This window comes from Podarcis muralis, chromosome 3 (assembly GCF_964188315.1).
Source record: "Podarcis muralis chromosome 3, rPodMur119.hap1.1, whole genome shotgun sequence".
NCBI classification, from domain to species: domain Eukaryota; kingdom Metazoa; phylum Chordata; class Lepidosauria; order Squamata; family Lacertidae; genus Podarcis; species Podarcis muralis.
The window spans coordinates 105,914,229-105,930,385 of NC_135657.1; the positions used below are offsets into that span (position 1 = coordinate 105,914,229).

The 16,157-nt window shown below is 42.0% G+C and overlaps 1 protein-coding gene across 6 annotated transcripts in view; it reads left to right on the forward strand.

Annotated features, from left to right (window-relative positions):
• Nucleotides 1-799: 799 nt before the first annotated feature.
• TASP1 (taspase 1) overlaps nucleotides 800-16,157 on the forward strand; it is a 52,012-nt gene continuing 36,654 nt past the window's right edge. Inside the window, exons 1-6 of one of the 6 annotated variants that reach the window (XM_028722249.2) lie at nucleotides 800-934; nucleotides 2,405-2,627; nucleotides 3,643-3,710; nucleotides 5,695-5,763; nucleotides 13,813-13,933; nucleotides 14,404-14,488. In XM_028722249.2, the coding sequence (XP_028578082.1) occupies nucleotides 2,477-2,627; nucleotides 3,643-3,710; nucleotides 5,695-5,763; nucleotides 13,813-13,933; nucleotides 14,404-14,488 (494 nt within the window). In that variant the 5' untranslated portion in view covers nucleotides 800-934; nucleotides 2,405-2,476. Of the gene's footprint in view, nucleotides 935-984; nucleotides 1,543-2,404; nucleotides 2,628-3,642; nucleotides 3,711-5,694; nucleotides 5,764-13,812; nucleotides 13,934-14,403; nucleotides 14,489-16,157 lie in introns of those variants that run through there. The other 5 variants (XM_028722250.2, XM_028722248.2, XM_028722251.2 and 2 more) reach the window with 5 other exon arrangements.

Below are 16,157 nucleotides of genomic sequence, written 5' to 3' on the forward strand. Positions count from 1 at the left end.
TTTTGGGAACTGGCTGCTTTTTTAATGGTAATTATTTGTATGTTTTAAAACAGATTTTATACAGTATGTTCTGTTCATTTGAGAATGTCATTTAAGAGGGATCAACTGCCTCCTCTTGTTTCTTGCCTCAGACTTGTCTCATGTTATTGTATTTAGTTTCTCCAATTATGTTATTTTGTCACAGTTTTCTTCATTATTTATATTATTAATTGAATTTATATACCGTTCTATACCCGAAGGTTTCAGGGAGGTTCACAGAACAAAATCAAAATATAAAACCACAAAATATATAATCAACACGAAAAAAAACCTAATAAGCCCCCCCCCCCCAATAAAACCCCACATTTTAAAAGGGCATATGATTAAAACTTAAGTTTACATTTACGTGAGCCACTTATTTTCTCAAAGAAAAAGAAACTCAGCTGAAATGGAATATCTTAAACTTGGGTGAGTGAGGAGATATTCCCAGTTTGCCAGGAGGATTTATTTTGTTAATTCACAACAGTATGTGTATAGTTTTTTATTGTTTTTAAACCGTGGGATTTTTTTCCTTAAAAAAAATGATTCTTGTTTTAATTTGCAAGCAGCCTTGCGTCCTGTCGGAGGGGGGAGGCGAGATACAAATAAATATACATATAACAAGATGCTCACTACCATCTTGTTAAACTAACGTCGATTTCTCTCCAGCAGCACTTCCGCCACTCTTGGCCCCGCATATGGTGGAGGCACTGTAGCAGGAACCGGAAGTCAAGGCGACGCCCGAAAAAAACCTTGCTTGTCGGGCTTTCTCTTCCAACCTCCAACCGCCGCATTTCTTAGCGTTTCCCCTTCTCGCCGAGGCACGAGCGCCCGGCTGACGACAAACATGCGGCGGCGCGGGTGCGCATGCGCGCGCCGGGGAGAGAACCGCAAGCCCGCGCTAACGGGCGGGCGGGTGAGTGAGTGTTCCCAACGCAGCCTCAGGCAGCGCCAGCGTTCCCGCCACGCGCCGACGCAAGGCCGCGCGCGCGCCTGCGAGCGACGCTCGGTCCAGCCCGGCCTCGTCGCGTCGGCGGCTGGGTCGCTCGCTCCCCAGTCTCCAGACGCTGACGGAGGAGGGCAGCGCTTGGGGAGCTGGAGGGCGGAGCTTAGCAGGGCGGGCCGGGCCCCGGGGCTGCGCGGGAACCTCGTCCGCGGTGCCTGAGGGGTGGAAGCGAGGCTGGAGCCTTCGAGCCGAGCGCCTTGAACTCAGGGCCTCGCCGGGTCCTCTCCTGGGAGACGTGAGGCGCCGAAGCCGCGACTCTTCGCCCCGTGTCCTGGTGCTGCTGCTGCTCTCTTCGGGTCCCAGGCAGGGGCTCCCGTTGCCATAGCGACGCGTGGATGAGCCCTTTCCCGCTACAGCCCTCTCAGAGTAGAGATGGCGGTTGACATTTCTCCTGCCATGTGACTGAGGAATTTCCCAGCCCCCCCGATTTGTGGCCATTCATGTAGACCATCCATCACCACCTTCGTCTCTGTTGGTGCTTAGAGCCCAGCTGCGCCCTGCAGCTCTCCTGAGCTTAAGTAAGACCAAGTTGCTTGAGAAGGTTTGCTGGCCTGTGTTGAAGTCGCCTCTGGGTGTGATGAGATGGGGATGGTGCTGCGTTTATTCCCACCTTTCCCAGTGTGTGCGAGAGAGAGGGGAGGCTTAATGTAAAAAGGAATATATGTGGTCCAGCAATAAAGCTACCGCTACATTTGCAAAGCTAAGCAGGCTCTGGTATGGTTTCAAATTGGATGGGAGACTGAGATTCCTGCGTAGATGACCTCTGAGGTCCCTTCCAACTCTCTAATTCTATGATTCTATTCAATAAAATATGCTGTGATTTTTGCATTAATAATGTTCTGCTGCACTTCACTGACAAAATGTGGTGGTAGGTTTTGAGATCCTAAAAGGACATGCTGAAATAGTTAACATTCTAATACTCGGGTTTTGTGGCAGAGGTGGAGTTTCAGAAGGGGAAGGCAGCCCCTTATTTTGGGGTGCCTCAGTTTTATTTTCAAATTGATAGGTCACCTGAGTTTTTTATTTGAGAGAATTGTGATGTTCCATTTGTAAAACATTCCCATTAGAATTATCAAACTAAAAAGGCACCTAAAAGTTTTCTGTGGTGGTTTTAAAAATCTAACTGCTCTCTATATTTGTTTCTGTTTTTATTTAAAGGCCAGCTTATTAGCACAATAGAAAAGTCAGATATGTGATATGACTATATTGTACATCGTTGTCACGTTTGTAGGCTACTATCTGGTGTTTCCTAAAATTGTTTTTGTACTGAGGGGTGTGGTCATCCTACATGGAATGGTAGTACTTTCACAAAAATATACTGCATGAAATCTCCCATGGACAGAAAAATGCTATACTGTATGCTTATTCATTTGTTTTCAGGGAGAGTCCTCAGCTGTGTTTTCTCTTGGATGGAAGTATGCTGTTCTCCACAGAAGATGGTAACCTTGAAGTATGAGCATGGAAAAGGGGATAAGCTCAGTAGAAGTTCTACCCTCCAGATCTTCACACACCACTGCAGTAGGGGAGATGGTGAAAGAACACGAAGCAGAGCAAGCTCAGAAAGGGAGACGAGTGGGATTTGTGCTTGTCCATGCAGGTGAAGGCATGTGCAGTGTCCCATAGGAAATTTGTGTATAATATTTTGGGGGAAGATAGGGGGGTAGAGAAGAAATTGATATGCAGGAATTTGCTCTCATTCAGGGCTATGCTTCATCTCATTTAAGATAGGAAGTACAATGCATATATCTTTGCACTTCTCATTTGAGCTGGAGACATCTCATTTTATGTTTAACATATTCTCCTGCACTTTCTCATTTGAAAACAAAAACTGTACAGTGGTGCCTCGCAAGACGAAATTAATTCGTTCTGTGAGTTTTGTCGTCTTGCGATTTTTTTCGTCTTGCGAAGCACGGTGTCGGGAAAGTTTTGGAAAAACTTCAAAAATCACCAAAGTCTTCAAAAACCTCAAAAAAGGCTACCACACCGCGTGCTATGAGTTGCTCCTCGAAGTCAAGTCGCAACTGTATTAACGGTGTTAAGAAAAAGGAAACAAACTTGCAAGACGTTTCCGTCTTGCGAAGCAAGCCCATAGGGAAAATCGTCTTGCGAAGCAGCTCAAAAAACAAAAAACCCTTTCGTCTTGCGAGTTTTCCGTCTTGCGAGGCATTCGTCTTGCGAGGTACCACTGTATTGGGCCCCTTTTATATTTGTAGCCCAGTGTGGGAGCTGCTTCTGCATGGTGGTGCAGGTTCACACTTTAGCATTAGGCGTGTGTGTGGGTATTCCTGATGCAGCTGGCACTCTGCTAGGAGGCCGGGTGCTGACTGAGTGCTGAAGACCTACATGTTCAGTCCCTGTTCTTGAGGTTGCACTGTGCACATGCATGTCCTTATACTGCTGGATTGCACTAGGTGGAGGCAGTTCCCCCACTGATGGCAGTGTGTATGAATGAACTTTCAATGGGATGGATGCTTGTTAGCTCTAGGAAGGAACTGGGCTGTATTTTATATTGGTGAGAAAAGGTTAGTTCCGTTAATTTTAGATAAAGTGGGAGGGTCTAACTAATTGAATTAATCCCTTCTCTCCCCCTCTTCCCTTCAAATCTTCCTTGATATTAGGTGCAGGGTATCATTCTGAATCCAAAGCCAAAGAATATAAGCATGTGTGCAAAAGAGCATGTAGGAAGGTAAGAGTTTGCTAGTTTTGGAGCAAGTGTTTAATCTTTTGGAACATGTTACTGTATTTCTTCATGAAGTACAGAATTGAAATGTTACTCTTCATGTATGCACAAGGATGTCCCCTCCCGTAAATATATAACTTATAAATTCAAAAATGTCATCTGTCTGATAGCAACTTTGAACATTTAAAATTAATTTTTAAATTTAAGTGACTTTTCTGCACAATACTTGAGAAAGTCATCATCTTGTGCAAGAAAAAAATGGAATGCTTATGTTACTTGTGTAGTGTTTCAGCTGCTTCAACACCTTGAAATGCCTTGATCTTTCTGCTCTTCTTAATTTTCTCATTTTGCAAGATGCTTTTGATGAACTTTGGCTCTTCACAAATTGTCTTTTTATTAGCTCTACATAGGCTGTAATATTATACATATGTACATAGGAGTAAGTCCTGTTGAAGTCAGTGAGACTTACTTCTGAGTAGCCATGCATATGGTTGCACTGTTAACTATTTTATTTCCATTTTTTCTCTTACTACGCTTGGTATAGTATCTGACCTAGATGGCGTTGCACTGACTAAAGAGTAACCAGCTTCCTTGCCTCTTGTATTTTAACTTCAGCTTTGTCACTATTTAATATGTTTTTAGAGTTTTAAAATCTCAACCTTATTTATATAGTTGCATATTTAGAACTTGCTTAGAAACAACCATAAAAATATTTTTCTGAGTTGAAGTGGGATTTTGTATTTCTTCTCACTTGGGCTTTCTTGAACCCCTTGGAGGGAAGGAATTCTCAAATTGGGGAATAACAATTGGGAATATCTCCTTGTGTCATTGTTAGGAACCCAAGCTCAGCAGCCTGTAGAAATCATGATAGGAAGTGAGGAAGGCCCAGAGATAATCTCTGTCAATTGGAGCCCTTTTGGATAAAAAATCTTCAGATGTGTCTTCAGTGTTATACAGTGGTACCTCTAGATGCGAACGGGATCCGTTCCGGAGCCCTGTTTGCATCTAGAAGCAAACGTAGCCAGCGATGGCACGTCTGCGCACGGGCGCGTCGCTTTTCGCTGCTTCTGCGCATGCGTTGGACGTCATTTTGAGCATCTGCGCATGTGCAAGCGGTGAAACCCGGAAGTAACGCGCTCCGTTACTTCCGGGTTGCCGCGGAGCGCAACTCAAACGTGCTCATCCCGAAGCACATTCAACCTGAGGTATGACTGTAGTAAGCCAGTGCAAATGTTAGACCATCAATGGAAGATGTTCCCTGTAGATCCTCTCCCCTTCCCAGTCCATCAGATGTTTGGGTTGCTTTTAGTTGCTGTGTTTGGCATTTCACTTCACTCTTACTTTCTGGACAGAAAACCAACAAATGTCTAATCTGAAAGCAAGCCTTATAACATCTTTTTCACCCACAGTGTGGCATTAGGTTAATGCAGTGTGTGTGTGGTGGAAATCTGTTTCAAAACAGAAGTATGCTTTCTTTACAAATCCATAATTTGAAAATTATTTTCTCATTATTGACTGGTTTGTTTCCTATTTCATGCAGTGAAACTGGGGGGGGGGGATTCCATTTTTATCTGTGTAAATGGTAGTGTTGGTATTTTAATGTCCTAGTGTTATCTTAATATGTGAAGTACAACGTAGTCAGAGTTACTGGTATTATGTGGTGCCTTAATTTAATAATAGTAAAGTGTTTAGTTCCTTTATTTCCCTTCTCAGAGTACTCCATACACCAGGGATGGGGAACCCCTAGATGCTAGTGGTTTGCAGCTCCCATATTCCCAGACCATTGGCCAGGCTGGCTGGTGCTGATGAAGTCTAGCAACTTTGGAGGACCACCGGTTCCCCATCCCTGCCCTGCACCCTTCTTGATTATAATTATGTTTTGTAATGTCTGTCTCAGGACCAAGTGACGCTTTGGCCTTTTCTGTATAGAAGATTTAGTACGTAAAAAATAAAAGGCAAAACTTTATATCCTAAAAATTCTGTCTTCTAGGCAATTGAAAAGCTACAGGCTGGGGCTCTTGTAACAGATGCAGTGACTGCAGCGCTAGTTGAACTAGAGGTACTTCTCTTTATTCAGGCATTCACTCTTTTGGTTGCAGTTTGTTGACCACGTTTTTCTGTTCAGCTGCCCTATATTAAATGCATTAACTTTGCAACCAATGCTATAAGTCTTTCATATGTAAAAGGGCAGTTTTAATATAATTATGATTTCCCTCCTCATTTTTCTGTCTGCTTCTGCTTTTTATTGCTGCAGGTGTCATTCCTTTTGTGGAAAAGAAGGTGGCTGAGCTTATCACTCTGGGTGCATTTCAGCTTTTTGTTGTTTTCTCTTTGGCAGTTAGGGTTTGCTTCCTTAATGTCTGCTTTAATCGTTGTGGAGAGCCACTAGTAATTCCTAATGTGCTTTCAATAAAGACATGCATCTGTTTTCATAAGATGAGGGACAGTGCCATAACAAAACACCACATTAATTCCCTAGGTAAGACCTGGAACAACTAATCTTGCTACCCTAAAGATGTGGTATGATTTAAACAAACATGTTTTTTAGTTAAATTTAAAAAGTGCAGTAGAATATCACTTGGTATTTCTGAGGAACTTAAAAAGCATGAATAACTAAACGGACAGCAGTACTGGAATTACAGTTGTCCCATAGGTCAGGTTATTGTGTTTGAAAGTGAAAATGTTCTGAGTCCCTGCGGTTGTGCAGGGTAATTACATAGAATTAGCTCCTAATTGAATGATTTCTGATATCAGTTCTTAGCCACTCAGCTCTGGTTTTTTAGGAGGTATAGGTACTTCACTGTCTCTTAACTATGATTTGAAATATTAAGCTTTAAACCTTTAACTATTATTATGAATATGCCATCAAATGGTTGGCATGTGCATGGAAATTGATACTGCAGATGAGATGGGTTATTTCTGAATAGATGGGTGAATGCCAGAGAGAGCTTTCCTTTCCGAGCCAGCTTTGTCTGCTTTCTTTTCCTTGGTCTCTGCTTCTTCCCTCTCTCTGTCCCTTGGTGGTTCTGCTTCACCTTACCTGCTGTTTTCTATATGCTCTTCCTTCCCTTTGGTCTTATTCAGTGGTAGTCCATACCTGTGACCATGTTGGCAATGGTGGGAAGCAATCTTAAGTCTTCTCCCAAATATATTTGTAGGCCTAGCAATAAGCATTACTACGAGAATGGCTTTGCCACAACTTCCCCATAGAATCCACTTTCTTTAACTTGGTTACCTTTCCTCCCTTGCATGTCTTTCTCTGCCTTTTAAATCTTAATTGGATGCTGAAGTATATCAGTTGGAATATGCATGGTGCCCCACCTTGCCCCTTAGTCCAGCTGTGGGGAACCTTTGGCTCTCCCAGATGTTGCTGGGGGGGAAACATATTTGGAAAGATCTGGCTTGAGTTCTTTCAATTCTTGATAGTTCGTCTTTATTTCTCTGTTCCAAGGGGATCTTGGAAACTGTGAATAAACAAGGGTTTACAACTGGTAGGAGGAAAACATATGAGCTCTAAATGGAGTTGAGTTGGGAAGGAACTTTCCCTCAATAGCAGATCAGGGCCTTTATCAATGTTGCTACCAGTACCTGTAATATTGATAGGAAAGTCTCTGAATGTAGTGGAATGCATAAGGAGCTCCTGACTGAGGTTACCTTTTTTTATTTTTACACCCTTTTTTTACAGAGACTTCTACAGAGTAGACTACAAATCATCTGATTTTGTTTGAATGTGAGAAAGAGGGGGAAAGATGATGTGCCTTTTCAGGCAGTTGTCTCCTCCCATCTGCTCCCCACTCAGTTCTGCTGAGTTTACATATTGTCGATTACACAGGATTCTGGCCAGTCCAAGAGGCATCACTTCAAAGACTTGTCAAGGAGCAGGAGTTTCTATTGATCTTTTATGAGCTAGTAGACAGTTTGCTTGTGGTATGCTGGCTGTTTTTTGCTCACTTTCTGTGCAGAAAGAATGCAAGCTCCTTGTGCCAGACGATGTGACTTCACAGAAATGCAGCCAGCTACTCTGTGAATTGGACATAGCAGTTTGCATGTTGAGAAGATAATCTGCTGTGATTTAGTTGTCAGTGACCGCTGTATTTCCTAATATTAAGATGGCCGATGTTGTTTGCAGGTGCTTGCCAGATGAGGACATAATTAAGTATTTTTACATTCCTTCAGTGCGAGCAGAAAGTGTGAAGATTATTTGTAAATATAGCACCAGAGTTCCAGATATTTGGGTAAACGGAGGACTGGAACATGCTTTCTTTCCTAAGGAGGTTCCTTAAGGATGCACACCCTCCGCAGCACACATACACACTCATTCTCTGATTATTATTTTTCTAGATTGTTCCCCAGGAAAGTCCTCAGTACTGGACAGTAAGTAAGGGCTTAATTCTAGTTAAGATGAAATGGAAGTATTAGCTATTAGACCTATGTCAGGTGTGGGGAAGGTCCATGGGCCAGTTGTGGCCTGCTTTGAGAAGCACCTTACTCCCCGCAGAGAACAGGCACGTAGCCAGTACAGGATTAAGCTCTGTCCTCCTGCCTGGCTGACATCACCAGACACATCAGCTGATGCACGGGTGAGTGTGGTTTGCGGGAAATGGCCTTGCAGGCTACAACTGGCCCATGGACCTTCCCGCATTACTACATCAAGCAGGACTACCACTGTTGGACACTGAGCACCCTTATTGCTTGGTGGATCTGGCAGGGTCCTGCATTACTCCATCAAGGAAGACCACCATCAGCTTACATCAACAAGCAGGGTGGTACCCTCTTGCAGAGGTTGCTTTTGTATGAACTGAGTTATCTTCCAAATAACTTACAATCTTCCACAGTCCAGTTAACTGATGTTTTTAACCCATGTGAATTTACAAAGGTGTTTTTTTGTGTGTTTTTTTTGTAAGGGAAGATATCTGAAAATTGTTTTACATCAATGCCATAATTTATTCAAAGGCTTAATTCAAACAATACAGAGATATTTCTGGGACAGAGAATATATCCCTTACCAGAGACACTCCTCCAGTTCAATCCAGTATACCATTAATCATGGCATATTGTAACCCACTGAGTCTTTGAATTGTCATTATGAGTTTGTTTCCAGCACTGTGATCAAGGCTTCCATACTGATTTTCATAAAAAGAATATCTTTGTTTTTTTGGAACATCTGAGGAAATGTGCTAATTTAAGAAGTTGCCTCGTTGCATTGGCCACAGACCTTTGATCTGATCTGCTTATTTTGCTTGTTAATTAGTTGCCGGTTATTTGTGTAACTTTAATTTATTGAACCATTTCAGTGTTTCTTCACAGATGTAAAATACCACCTGCAGTTTGGTTTTGAGGAATGTTTCACTTCTAGCAAGAGCAGAGAGATAAATAGAAATTGTAATTTGGGTTGTGCAGAACAGAAATGGGAAGAGAACAGAACTTCATATGGTGCTGTAATTTACTGATGTTGTGGGATAGCTCAGTCAGTAGAGCAAGAGGCTCTTAATCTCAGGATTGTGAGTTTGAGCCCCATGTTGGGCAAAAAGATTATTGCATTGCAGGGGGTTAGGGACACAGGTGGCGCTGTGGGTTAAACCACAGAGCCTAGGACTTGCCGATCAGAAGGTCAGCGGTTCGAATCCCTGTGACGGGGTGAGCTCCCGTTGCTCGGTCCCAGCTCCTGCCAACCTAGCAGTTCGAAAGCACGTCAAAGTGCAAGTAGATAAATGGGTACCGCTCCGGCGGGAAGGTAAACGGCGTTTCCGTGTGCTGCTCTGGTTCACCAGAAGCGGCTTAGTCATGCTGGCCACATGACCCGGAAGCTGTCTACAGACAAACGCCGGCTCCCTCGGCCCATAGAGCGAGATGAGCGCCGCAACCCCAGAGTCAGTCACGACTGGACCTAATGGTCAGGGGTCCCTTTACCTTTACCTTTATTGCAGGGGGTTGGACTAGATGGCCCTTGTGGTCCCTTCCAACTCTACAATCCTGTGATGTTCCCAGGGCCTGTCTCCAGGTCAGTCCCTCAGCTGCTCTGCTGAGTCCAGACTTTCCTTAAAGTACTGTCTGCCATCATGTACTGACAGCAGTAGGTCTCTCTCTTTATATTCTTCCTCTAGTACATCTACGCAAGACACATGGAGTGAGATACATTCACCTTGGAATCCAGCCAGACCAGATCATAGACAGTTAAAACATAAGTATATATTTGCTTATGGAAAATCATACCTAAAGCAAGTAGTCATTGTACACAGAATTCTTATATTTTCAGTATCTTAGCATAAGTCTTCTCCACAACATCTATGCTTTTATGCATGTGCTTTCATTATCTCTGTCATCGCATTCCTCTTGTCTGTTTTGCTCGCAGAAACTCTCTCCTTTTAGTTGTCATTTCCTTCCATTGACACTCGACAACTTTTGAAGATTAATGCTGCAGGTCTTAATGGCCATTGCCTATTGACACTTTTAGGAAATAGGTATTCATACTGTCACATGTTCTCCAAACTGGGGAGACCAATTACGTAACCACATTTAAAAAAGTTAGTATTTATATATACTTCCAAAACAAATACAGTTTATTGATCTCTGCCCCCCTTTGGCTTCTTTTCATAGAATTGTAAGTAGCCAGTTGAGTGCTTGAGAAAGAGCTGACAATAAGTAAATGCGAGAAATGAGAGAGTGCTTGCTTATAGTGATAGAGTCTCTGTATTGTACCACAAAGTGCGTCTGGCTCCTAGTTCAGCCACACTATTAGGTGTTTGGGAATGTAGTAGGTTGTATTCTAGAGCCTTTTATAGCTTTGTCTTTCCTGAAGGAGGCTGAAGTGCTCAGTGGACACTGCTAGCTAGCTGTTACTGTGATTACAATAGGTTTGTACACAGTCTCATAAATGCAACAGTAAGGATTTGTTTTTGCAGAAGCTCTCTCTCTGTATGCATGTATGTAAATATATCTAAAACCAACAACTTCATATGTCCCAGAGGCCTGAGATTTTGTTTTTGACAGTTCATAGAGAGATAGATAACTGTAATTATTTAATGATTGGTCTTTAGGCAGTGTATGTAATATTAGCCCTGTGTATGAGAAAGCAGGTGTTAATCAAACTATATCCATGGCCACTAAAACGACGTTTAGCACATAGTAGCCCAGTTTCCATATCATGGTAAACCTAGTTAATGGCTGTGTGAGTGTGGAGATTGCTGCTGCTACTGCTTCGCTCCTTCTGTAGTGCATGTGGGAGCATCGATGATCTGTGGCTTAGTGTTCTGTCTGCACCAGGGATTGTGGTTTTGTTTTGCTCCAAACAAACCACAACATGAAGGCAGGAACAAGCCTTGCCTACTCTTTGTAGTTTGTTTGAAGCAAACCAAACCAATATCTCCAGTTCAGACAGAACACTAAGCTAGGGATTGTTGATGGTTACTTCCAGTTGCACAAGGGAAGGGAAGCCCCATGTCCCCAATTAGCTATGTCTTACCATGATACGTACACGCAAAGAAAAGCTGTGCTGGAATCTCAGAATTCAGAAACTTCTTGAGGTGTTACAGCACTGAGCCCAGTTATGAAACTGCCGATATATTTGCAAATAAATATTGGATAGAAAATATTGAAGAAATGTAAGTGATAGTACATGTGACGAGGGAAATTTATTTTGACACTATATGATTAGAATTATCAACTGCAGTTGTTATGGAAATAAGTCAGTGATGACATAATTCTCATTCTCGGTGTGATAAACTATGCCTTAAGCTCTGAAGACTTGGTTGACAAATGCTTTGGCTGATGTTTTTAATCTTTATTCTCTCATTGTGATGGATTGATCTTGCTTATTCACCAGAACAAACCCATGATCATTCTGTTTGGGAGGATTGTGTGTGTTTTGAATGCTGCTTAGGGAATGCAAAGTTGTTGTGTGGTTTTTTTTAAGAAATGAAATCAATTGTGTCCTTAAATGTTACTCCCTAATTTGGAGGCTGGGATGGAAGGAGGAGAAATGACAGTGCAGCTTGGGCAGATTAATGGCCTCATCTTAAAAATGGCATTGCTTTCAAGGCTTTGTTTGGTCTTTTATGGAACTGAATGTTTGTAGCTGGAATAATTAACATCCTCTGACTGTTCTGTGTTATATGGTTTATTTTCTAGTAAAAGGCATACCAGTAAGTTTGTTGCAATAAGGTTCCACTGAAATATGTGTGAAAAGATAGGCATGGCTAAGAGAAGTCCAACTGATTTCAGTAGGGACAGAGTTCGACTAACTTGCTCTGGATCTAACCCAAAGTACTTTAATCATAGCTGTGGATTATCTGATTCCTGCTGGCCTACGTAAGGGTTATGATGACAAATACTCTTTATTTCCACACTTCAAAGATGTTACTTGCTTTGTAGTTTTGGGGAAATGAGAATTTCTTCCATATGAGTAGTTTGACAGACTTGTTTCTTAAGCCACACCGCCTTTATGAGATGTGTAAATGTGATAATAAAATGGCTAGTTAAGAAAGAAAATAATAGCGTGGCAAATTTACAGAGTTGGGAGAAACCACTTTATCCTTTATTTTAGGGGTATTAAGTGCATAACTTTATCATCCAGCTTGCAAGTCCCCAAATGTTTCACACAGCCCTGCATTCAGCTGTGTACCTTACTGACCCTTATTCAAATTCTTCTAGGCAATTCATATCTGGTGGCCATATCTCTTCACCATGATGCAAAAGGGACGCGGGTGGCACTGTGGGTTAAACCACAGAGCCTAGGACTTGCTGATCAGAAGGTCGGCGGTTCAAATACCCCTGACGGGGTGAGCTCCCGTTGCTCGGTCCCTGCTCCTGCCAACCTAGTAGTTTGAAAGCACGTCAAAATGCAAGTAGATAAATAGGTACCACTCCGGCGGGAAGGTAAACGGCATTTCCGTGTGCTGCTCTGGTTTACCAGAAGCGGCTTAGTCATGCTGGCCACATGACGCAGAAGCTGTATGCTGGCTCCCTTGGCCAATAAAGCGAGATGAGCGCCGCAACCCCAGAGTCGTTCACAACTGGACCTAATGTTCAGGGGTCCCTTTACCTTTACCTTTCCTCCTCCTACTGAAAGAGTAGTGGCTGAGAAGCCCCCACTACAAATGCAACACTTAGGATCCTGGACAATATGCACAGATTTGGCTAATTTCTGGCTACATCCTTGGTTTTCTGGTTGCACAACTATATATAGACAGTTTACTTTGGAGCCTCTTTTCTAACATGCTTCACATGTCATGCAGCTTTGAGCACATATTTGCACGGTGTGTGAGGTTCCCTATTACTTTCCATGCATATATGTAAAGCTTAAGTTTATTCATAAAAGTCTAAATGAAACTGCCTGAACAATTCTTGCTTATTCTTGCTATACTGAGAAGCAATTGTCTTTTTCTTCATTTTTAACTGGAACAATCAAATTCTTTTTATCTGTGGTAAACTGTACACTGGCAACTCCCCGTTTGCACGGAGGTTGCGTTCTGGGTCACAGTGCATGTTAACGGAGTTGCCTATACATGTTTATCTTTGTCTTTCTCTACAGGCACAGGTACAGACACATTTTGTTTCCCATATTTATTTAGGTTATATTTGGCATACTGTTGCCCGGAGAGAGAGACGAAATCTCTGGTGGATAATGCAGGGATGCATGTTTATGTGTTAGAACTACTTCCAGTATATTGGATGAAGTCTGACACTAAAATAATGATGCAATTTTAGCATTTGTTACCAGAGTCTCTCTCCCCCCCCCCCCCCGCCCCCAAGTTCACACTCTTTGTATGCTCTGCCAATTTTCTTGTTTGGAATCCATTGAAATTGTTTCTCTGGTCTCATAATTCAGTTGTTGCAGAAAGTGTCTCAAATACTTCCCATCCTAGCCCTTTTTAAGGTAGAAAGCACAGTTGCTTTTTTTCTCCATCTGCCATTTCTTTGCATCTTCTTCTTCACTCTGCACCCTTCATTGGCTTCTCTCATGTAAGGAAACTTGAGTTTCAGCTGATGGGATGAACAGCATGTGCTGAGAGGCCAATTGGCCCCAGTACTCATCATTTAACTCCTTTGATAATCTGCATAATTATGGATGGTTTGCCTTCATGCATTCTTTCTTTACATTTCTTTACAGGATTCACCCTTTACTAATGCAGGAATGGGGTCTAACCTAAACCTTTTGGGTGAAATAGAATGTGATGCCAGTATCATGGATGGAAAATCACTCAATTTTGGAGCAGTTGGCGCTCTCAGTGGTATGTTGAGCAAGCTCTAGAAGACGGAATGTTTAGATTCAAAAAGATATTTGAGTATGTAGTTGGAGCCCTAATACGCTATAAACATGGTGCATAATGTTACTTCAAATCCTATTACATGGATAGTATTGCATGTGACGAAGAGCAAGCACCATATGTTTTTAGGCATTGTGCAAAATAATCGTTTGATGGCTATTAGCTATGTTTTGTTTTCACCCTTTCTGTGTTATTAGTTTAAGGTTTTTGCCTTCATCTATCCAGTCTCTGTTCTGTTTTTAATTTGACATCTCTGGTGTTTGGGGTGCTAAAATAAGGCTTATTTTTGAGATGTTAATTGCAAAGCCAAGGAATAAATGAACTTTCCCCCCCTGAATAACTTGTTGAGTTAATTGGTTTAAATACAAGGAAATTAAAACTATCTGGAGTACTGCATGACCATTTCCTTAAATGTCTTTTCTTCCTGTTCCTAGGAATCAAAAATCCTGTTTCCGTGGCAAATAGATTGTTGTGTGAAGGGCAGAAAGGAAAGCTGTCTGCTGGCAGAATTCCACCTTGGTAATTACTTTGTTCTGTTTGTTTCTTATTTGGGGCAGTAATGCATACAATATTTGAAAGTTACTCTTATTAAAAGAAGGCTGATGCTTTTTAGTGTGCATCAGTAATAGCGTGCTTTTAAGACGAGGACTGGCTTTGTTGTTGATCTTGGAACATCTTGCACGCTTATTACAGCTGTAAATAGCATAACTTTGCCTTTTATCTTTAATATTCTGTTGTAAGTCTGAACTTCTTCCTCTGTGGTTGTTTATGCAGATATTTACACTGCTAAGCTTTTATTTCTGATGTTTCGGGTTCAAAATATTAAAAATCCAATAAATCAGACCTCAAAGCTAAACATAGCTTGTTGTTGTGAAATGTTACATTTGTGCTCTCCTTTTGCTTCCAGAGTTTTAAACTTTCAGCATATGCTCTCATTTTTGTTGAGGAGAAAATGGTTTCACATTGATTTAATTTTTGTATAGATTTGAAGGTGAACTATAATTATTCACATTCGCTACAATTGTAATAATTTTCAAGTGTGAAAGAATAAGGAAGTTTATTATAATTTTTTAATAATAATAATAGCCTAACTATGGTCTGAATATCCTGTTCAAGCTGATTAGCTTACATGCTATATTATACACCTATAAATGTAAAAATAGGTGAAAAATCTTGCCAGAGAAATCAGGTTGAAATAAGTTTTTCAACAGTCTATATAGAATGTTGACAAGGAGAAGATCTTTTCAGCTTAGCAGACAGGACATGATAGAGTATAGAGCCTAAAGTGCTTAAAGCCCCTGACCCTTAGGGGTAAAACAATGTCATATCCCAATGCTATTTTCAACAGGGATCATGTTCAGTCATACTTCTCTTCACAGAGGGCTAGAAATAGTTGGGTTTTTCTCTCTTGAAGAGGCAACAACCAAGTGGCAAAATGATGCAGGGGGTATTATGAAATGGTTTTTACTTTTTCTCAGAATACAAAAATCTGGGCTTTTCCAGGGTAATTGGTATGTGGCAGGTTTTAAGATAAACAGGATACATTTTTGTGTGCTGTGTTAATAACCAATGATTAACCAAGTTGCAATAGTAGCTGGCCTAAATAATTGGCTACCTGTCAGGGAACTGCCATCGGAAGGACAGGAGGTGGAAAGGCTCACTGAGGTTGAGAGAGACGTAGCAGCTGAAGAGGGAACCAGTAGGGGGAGAGAAGGAACTCCAAGGGAAAGTGAGTCGGAGGGATGGCTCAGAGACACTTCCAGCGAAAACAGTGGGGAGGTCTCAAGACCTCCTATAGGGACACCCACTCCTCGCCGGAAACTGTCACGCCGAGAGTCCAGAAGACGTGTTTCCGTTAAGGAGCTTTTATGTTGGAAGAGATTCCGAAAGCAACCACTTTCGGATTCTGCTAGCGACTGACGCAGCCATGCCGGAGGGGCTCCGTCACAGGCAGAGGTTTGAGAACCTGATCAAACTCTGAGGGACTTGCATTTTACGCACAAGCAGCTCATTATCCCATCACACTACCTATTCGTTGTTGCTAGTCATGTGAACAAGAATCACAACACCCATCTTTGGAGCCTTGTGCAGTCAATAACAAACAGGAGGACAACTGTTGCTGTTTCATTTTACAAAAATAAGAAGTGCAGTAACTTATAGTAGTAACTGATCTGAGTGTGTGTGTGGG